The following is a 6,110-nucleotide window of genomic DNA, read 5'->3' on the forward strand; positions in this document are numbered from 1 at the left end:
GGATCAAGCTGACATACTGGCTTTTGAAATCCCAGCGTAGTTCTTGCTTTAGAATGATTTTAGTCTGGGCTGTCTTGATTCACTGTGTAAGAATTATTATATCTAGTCAGGTCTGTTGCCCCAAATATAACCTCCTACAAGACTGCTTTGATCACATGTAACTTTCATTCTTGAGTTAACTCTGAATTTACTCTAAATAGTAAATTAAGAGATTACAGAGTCTCTTTTCTCTCATTAAGTTTTTGGGGTTTTTAGTAAAGCAGCATATCTTTGAAAAGCAAAACAACCTGTGTTTTGAAAATGAAAGTGGAAAGAAACATGCCTTAATTTTAATGGTGCTGGTTTATTTATTTGCCTTTCTTTAAAAATATTAACCAATGAAGTAAGCACAAGAAGGCTCCTTCCTTGCTTACCACCATCCAGATTTAAAATAAAGGTTTTTAACAGAAAATGCCTCTTTATAGATTTATAAGATACCATTCTGTACGTGTAATTATGACAAATGTAATTGTTCTATTTAATTTAAAAAGAACTACCATATTTCCCCATGTATAAGATGCACCCTTTTTTGAAAAATTTGGGGTCTAAAAACTGGGTGCATCTTTTTTTTTTTTCCAGGTGTACAGAACAATGCAATAGTTATTCTTTTCACCCTTCAGACAGAAGCAACCCCCTCCCCCCATATACTGCCCTCCCACTCCCAATATCATGCTTATCTGTTAATTCCATTGACTCCATTCCTACTCTCTACTCCACGTCCCGTGACTATATGTATATATAATTATAGTTGACATACAATATTATGCAACATCAACTTCAGAAATACAGTGTGGTGGTCAGGCCTCTACACCGACTATGAAGTGGTCTCCCTAACAAGACATGAGTCCAACTGTCTCCCTAAAAAATATTTACATTATTGATTATATTCCCCAGACTGTCTTTTCTATCACTGAGGCCATATTGTAGTTACCATGGGTGCGTCTTATACAGTGGTTGTAGATTTTTTTTTTCACTTGCATTTCCCGCTTTTTTCACACTTGTTTTTGCGCTCATACAACCACTGTATAAGATGCACCCAGTTTTTAGACCCCAAATTTTTCGGGAAAGGGTGTGTCTTATACATGGGGGAATACGGTAATTGGCTATTTCAATGTATACTGGGTTTTTTGCTCAGAATTTCTTTCTAATTAGGTCCAGAAAATATAACATAATGAAATTACTTTGTGCTTTGCTGGCTAACAGGAAAACCTCTAATGCATCAATTCAATTTTACATTTTTCCGTAAAGTCCTTATCTGTAGAATATTTAATACTATCACCTGCTGTTCATTTTGTCATTTTCATCTGGGTGCTGTGTCTCCTCATCTGTGCTGATGTCCCTAAAGTCCCTGGTGACTGTCCCCTGGTTGGCAGTAAGTGCCTCCTGCAGCGAGGGAGCAGCCTGCAGACGCTCCCCGTGAGGCTCCGTGCCACGCCACTGCCTCCCCTTCCTGTGTGGCTCTTTGGTTCTTACTCAGTAGCAGCTAGTCCTAACAGCCAGTCACCCTGACATCCTCTGGGCTCACACCTAGATTTACAGGGAGGAGGCAGTTACAGTAACCTGTCTCGTTGACATTGTTTCCTAAGATGTTGTTATTTGCTGACATGAAAACCCTAACGGTGCAAGTTACTTTGTTACTTTCCCATCAGAAAACAAGATTTGTTCCAAAGAAATCAGCAAGAACGAAGTTGTTAAGTGTTTGTTTAAAAAAAACACACACACAACTTAAATCCAAAGCATTTTCTGTTTTTGCAATGAACGACTTGTAGAGTAGCTAGTGATTCTGTAGATGTGGAAACACCCCGAGGGACTTAATGGGGAGGGGCGCCTGGGCTCCTGTGGTGGTTAGGAACTGAGCGAGGCGGCTGCGGGCTCCACTTTTAACTTCAGAGTTATTGGATCAGCGCCTCTGTGGGGGTGGGGGCGGGGGTGGGTGCCGCTGTGGTCAGGTCGGTGCCCGGGAAGAACTAAGGAGCAGGCACAGTGTTCACAGCTGCCACAAGTTGTTTCAGGCTGTCACAGCAGCAGTAGCTGTATTAATCATATTGAGACGAAAAAAGAGAGTCTTACTCTGTTCTCTGCTGGCCAGATGTGCTTTTCATTCAGGGTTCCTCTTTAGAAAAGGCATTTTCAACCTGTAGTAAGTACAAAGAGAGATGTGACCAGGAGGATGAAGGCGCAGCAGCCCAAGAAGACGTGTCGAGATTTTTTTTAAAGATAGCCTTAAGTATTTGAATGTATGACGGAAAGATGTTGAATTTGTTTTGTGTTGTTTCAAAAAGGCAGAACCTAGGCAACACCAAATGGAAAACAGGCACCAAATCTTAGACCAACAGAGCGTTCTGTGCCGGGTAGAGTCTGGGGAGGGAGGCGGGGACCCTTGCTGGCGGAGTTCAGACAGATGGGGTGTCACTTGGCAGAGGTCTGTGTGGCACGGGAGGCTAAAATAAGCCTCTCAGAATTCCCGTTCACATCTTGGAGCTCCCCGGAGCTGGGAAGAATTCTTGGGGCCCGGGGTGGGATCTAGAGGGAACTAACTGCTGGCAAACAGCCAGAGTGGGAAGAGTGCTAGAAAGGTGGTCCCCAAGACCAGGTGGCACCGATAAACGCGCGCTCAGTGTCGCTGTGCCGCACTGGACTCTGTGCCTCTGTGGAGCCTCACCCAGAGGCTAGCACGGATCTGCCACGTGCCACTCGCCCCAAGAGTGCAGGCTTTTCTTCTCGACATCCTGGTGGGAGCCAGAAGGAGCCAGGGGCGAGGGAAGGGGGCGGTTCCCTAGTTCCGTCAAGTGGGCGTGTCTTCTGTTTGCATCTGTCAGTTCCCATGAGCCGGGTCACTTAGATACATTCTCATAGAAGAACCATGCTTGTTAATGCATGAATGTATAATAATATAAGCGTGTTGTTCTTTGGACCACAATTAATGGAAGATTATTCTGGAACTGGGGGGGGACAAAGTTTTTAAGTGCCTGATTTTGAAATTGTAGAGCTATAAATGTGTAAGTTTTATTGTCTTTCCACCGTGACCTTAACCTGGTATTTTGTATTTAACTTGTATGTGTGTCTGCTCACCTCAGTGTGTACCTCTTACGTCTTGTGCTGGTGGAGTCTGTTGAAGGGACGTTAACATTCGTTTGCTGTTAGTTACAGGATGAGGAACGGCGGCGGCAGCAGCAGTTAGAAGAGATGCGGAAACGGGAAACCGAGGACCGAGCCAGGCAGGAGGAGGAGCGGGCCAGGCGAGACGCTGAAGAAAAGGTTATGGTCCTCTGAGGGCAGCTAGGCCCTTCCCCAGTTAGCCGGAACGGAATTGGTTGGCTGGGCGCAGGGGCGGAAGCTCATCTCTGTCTTAAGACATGCCTGGGTCCCCCGCTTTGTCTCTGGACCAAAACCTGTAGCCCAACCCGGCCCACCCACCTCTCCTGAACTGTGTCCAGGTCCCCTGCTGTCCGCGTGTTGTCTCTCTCAAATTTCTGAACTCACAGGCCTGCTCAGCCGCGAGCTGGGCCGCAGTCTGCCGACCCCCAGCTCCGGTCTGTACTGGACGTGGCGCAGCTGCTCCTGTGCCTGTGATGGTGGCTCGGTTGTTGAACTTGAGTTTGAGCTGTGGGAAGAGGAGCATAGTAAGACAGACTGTTAACATGAAACACTTGAAGTAGATTATTGACTGAAACCACTCCATTCTGGCTGATGGTAAAGAGCAAATGGCTCATGAAAACCACGATACAAGGGAAATTTAACTTAGTGTGTAACGTGCTAGTGTTCTGAGCTACTACTGTTCCCATGTGGGTTTTTGTATCTGAGTAATCCTTTCAGTTCATTGTAAAATGGCAGGATGCTTCCTCGGGCTCCCTCTCGGCTGGCGCGAGTGGGCCCCGTCTCCCACGGGGCCCCCTGTGCTGACGCGGGGCGTGAGAGGCCATCCGTTAGCTCCCTTCTGTGAAGGCCAAAGCTCGACTGACACAACTTCTGATGGGAAAGTTTAGTTTTTATTAACAACTCCCTCTTTGATAGTCCAGCGAACTCGGTCTAGAGCACCCTCCCACCCCAGACAAAGCACCTTTAGGAAGCTTTTTGTAGCGATAGGATTTGCTAGGATGCTGATCAGAGAGGAACACTGACAGAAGTGATGTGACAGATTGAAATGAAAGGAGAATAATAACGTGAGGACACATACCTGTATGGACGTTAGTGATTCTGCGTTTTATGAACCTTCAGCTTTTCTTAAGTGTGCCCCTTACCTGTAGTACCTGGACAGCTTTTGAGGTTTTTTCCGAGAGTCGGGGCTTGGGGATTAGGTTGCCCCCAGAGCCCTGCGCTCTGGGATGGGGTGAGTCAAAGCCGACGGCCTTTTTAAGGAAACCCCGGACTTCTCAGGGCTATGGTGTTGGATGTTGTTTTGCTTTTCTTGGCTGTGTGGAGAGATGTGTCTCCTAGCGCTGTGCCCACGCAGCTGCCCCAGAGTCTGCACGCGGGTCCCCCCTGTCCTGGGAGGCCTGCCCGGACCGGGTACCCCACGGAGCCCTGGCCAGTGCAGGACGCCGGGCAGCAGTGCGTGTGGACAGCAGGTTGTCTCTGCCGAGGCTCGGGCCGTCGGGTTTCCCTGCATGCGTTCTCACAACTCATGCTTACGTCAGCAACTGCTTCTGTAACCGAGTGCTCAATGTAAAAAGCAGCTGAGTAACCTATTTTTTATACAGAATGTCCAAAATTGATGGGTCTGCTTTGTTATAGAAAAACGTTGGCTTGGCTAGAAAAAAGGCTTCCCGGGTTTTGTAATTGTATCTGCTCTTAGCACAACTGAAGGAGGGCATTTGGGCCCCCCCGAAATATTCTCGCGCCCCGGTTCTGTCACGCTGAGACGCCCGACAGCTCCGCGTGAGACGTCATTCTAGATTCCGTTCCACACGCAAGAGAACACTTACTGTGTGGGAAGCACGAGAAAAATGGTTCTCCTTCCGGGTGTCTCAACATAGAGTAAGACGGTCAAGTGACACACTGGGTCAGGGCCAAGGTGGGCTGCTGGCCGCGGTGCCAGGCCCCTCCCTCGGAGGGGACGGAGGCCGTGACCGCTGTGTACACTCTCCGTGTGCGCCTGGAGGCAACAGGGCGAGACACAAGCGAACCAATTGAAATGGGGACTAAAAACATTTACCCCAAGGCCAGCAAGGTCCCTAAAATTAGTTATCTTTGGTTGAATGAATTTAATATTCATTGTACTCCATTCTGTAGCATTAAACATTTTTCACAGTAGGGCAGATTATTCTGTTTGATCTTTCATCTCCTTTCTTGCTTACTTTTTTCTTGTGTTTGAAAACTTCTGTCAATCTTTAACGAAACTGTGCTGTTACCTTTTTTAATGTTAAAATAATTTTAACTCTGTCAACTGTAGTTTGTGTGGATGTATGTCAGAAGAATTTATGTGTCAAATATATCTGAATATCCTGTCGCTCCCGCTCGTAACGCCTGGCTCTCTGATTTCCCGTGAGGGAGTCGAAGATGTGAAGTGCAAGTTAAGGACTGGAAGCGCTCGTTAGATCGCTGCTCTGGGAGATGAGTCACGTTTTGACCGTCTGTGGTTTCTGTTGAATTCCCTCAGTAATGGGAGGTAAAGCCCTTCTAGAAGGACTGCTCTTCTAAACCCACGGGGGCTCAGTGGGCTGGCACCGAGCGTGCCAGCCGTGGGCGGCCACTGACAGCCCGTGTGGCTTGTTTGCTCTTTAGCCTCAGCAGTGCCAGGTAAGTTAATGTCGTCCTGGAAACGGAAGGCGAGAGGCAGGCGCGGAGCGAGGGGCAGAGGGCACTTGGCAGCCTGGCGGGTGACATGGGGACAGCGATGCGGGCCAGGTGCCCGTGCGGAGCCTGGAAGCACCTGGGGCTCGTCCGCCCCGGGCTTCTGAGCGGCGTGAGCGCGGCCGGGCGCCTCGAGGAGGCGGTTTCCAGGCCGGTCGGCCCGTTTCTCTGTAGTGGCCGCCACGCTGCACCGTCCCCGTCCCCGTCCCCGGGCCCGGGCTTCGTGATCGGTGTGGCGGGCGGGGGGCGAACCCACCCTTCCCCGCGCTGCTCCCCGC

General features: G+C 48.8%; 1 protein-coding gene across 15 annotated transcripts in view; it reads left to right on the forward strand.

Annotated features, from left to right (window-relative positions):
* The window catches only part of AFDN (afadin, adherens junction formation factor), a 93,749-nt gene extending 88,261 nt beyond the window's left edge, over nucleotides 1–5,488 (forward strand). For 10 of the 15 annotated variants that reach the window (XM_019659479.1, XM_019659484.1, XM_019659483.1 and 7 more), the window contains one exon: nucleotides 3,184–5,488. In XM_019659479.1, the coding sequence (XP_019515024.1) occupies nucleotides 3,184–3,312 (129 nt within the window). In that variant the 3' untranslated portion in view covers nucleotides 3,313–5,488. The remainder of the gene's footprint in view (nucleotides 1–3,183) is intronic. The other 5 variants (XM_019659482.1, XM_019659485.1, XM_019659487.1 and 2 more) reach the window with 2 other exon arrangements.
* The last annotated feature ends 622 nt before the right edge of the window (nucleotides 5,489–6,110 follow it).

This window comes from Hipposideros armiger, unplaced genomic scaffold, assembly GCF_001890085.2.
Source record: "Hipposideros armiger isolate ML-2016 unplaced genomic scaffold, ASM189008v1 scaffold_299, whole genome shotgun sequence".
NCBI lineage: Eukaryota > Metazoa > Chordata > Mammalia > Chiroptera > Hipposideridae > Hipposideros > Hipposideros armiger.